General features: G+C 30.6%; 1 protein-coding gene across 1 annotated transcript; it reads left to right on the forward strand.

Moving 5' to 3' along the window:
- Positions 1–264: 264 nt before the first annotated feature.
- On the forward strand, positions 265–1,034 carry VNE69_04143 (uncharacterized protein; the record flags this gene model as incomplete). Its single annotated transcript, XM_065473390.1, has 2 exons — positions 265–281; positions 776–1,034. The coding sequence occupies 2 exons, from the start codon at positions 265–267 to the stop codon at positions 1,032–1,034; spliced, it is 276 nt and encodes a 91-aa protein (XP_065329462.1).
- Positions 1,035–1,425: the final 391 nt, after the last annotated feature.

The raw sequence follows: 1,425 nt of genomic DNA on the forward strand, positions 1-1,425 counted from the left end.
ATTATATCCGTTAAATTTGATCAATTTATAGTCAAATCATCATAATTCTTAGTTCGCCATGCGAGTTGCGTTCTATCATCTTATGATATACTTACTACGGGCCCCAGTTTATTCAATAAAATGAAGTAATAGAAATTTTTTTTAAAACTACAACAATGAAATAGCATGTCGATCATATACATAAATTTTTAATGGATTTGAAATGATAAATATAGTACAAAAGACTTTACAATAAAGCTTTATCAATTAAAGATTAATACCCCCATGAATCATGGACAGCTGTTAAAGTGATCATTTTATTATGTTATGATGTATTAACTAAACCTGCTGTGTGCATTTGATAATTAAGTAGCAGAAAGGGTTGTTAAAAAAGATCACAAATTGAAAAGGTAGGAGCTGAAAAGAGTTTAGAATCCATCATTCCAAGAAGAAATGGGTGCCTTATCTGATGAAATTATTATGAGGATTGCCAGCGTCACCATAAATTTTCTCATTAAAGATGAATGTATAACCTATGTGTTAGATCGATATCTTATTTTAACTTATTTTCATAAATTTGACAATTATGAATTAAAAATCATCATGAATCTTGGTCTGGAGTAAAAGTAGGGTTCTATCATGTTATGATATGCTTATTACACCCGCAGTGTATTCATTGAAACTAAGTAGTAAAAGTTCTTCAAAACAACAAAAATGAAAAAACATGTAGATCACATTCATATCTTTTTAATTATTTAACAAATAATAAATTCAGTAGAGAAGATATATCTGTAAGAATTGACAAATTAGAGCTACAATATTCGCATGAATCATGGACTGCTGTTAAAGCGACGATTTTATCATGTTATGATAAATTAAATGCACAGGCTAGTGTGAGTATCGATGGTGAAACTAAAGAAAAGTTTGTCAAAAACAACAAACAGGAAAAGAGAGAGACGGAAAGTAATTTGGAATCTATAATTCTAAAGGAAGAGAGGGACGCCTCATTTAATAAAATTATTATGGGAAATTTTGCTGGCGCCCCCAAGAATTAACTTATTAAATATTTTTATTATCTATTTAATAGATCGATATAATCAGGAAGATATCGATCAATACAACAACATAAGCAAGTTCTTACACCTCGTAAAGACAACGAGTTGTATGCTTATGAAGAAAGGGTTATAAGAGAATGGTCAGCGAACTCAATAATACTCGGTACCACTAAAGGGCGGGGGAACGTATTAATTGAAATTGTTGTTGTGGACATATGGTCCCATCAGTCCGGAAAGAATGTTTCGTTAAACTTTTTATTATTCTTCAGACCCATAAGCGTATGATTTTCTTTTATAATTTTAAAGGGGAAATGTCCTATTTCTCCCTCCAAAAAATATGTATTAAAAGGGGAAAATACTCATAGAAAGTATTCTCCGATCTCCATGGTAA

The sequence above is a fragment of the Vairimorpha necatrix genome, chromosome 4 (genome assembly GCF_036630325.1).
Source record: "Vairimorpha necatrix chromosome 4, complete sequence".
Taxonomy (NCBI): domain Eukaryota; kingdom Fungi; phylum Microsporidia; family Nosematidae; genus Vairimorpha; species Vairimorpha necatrix.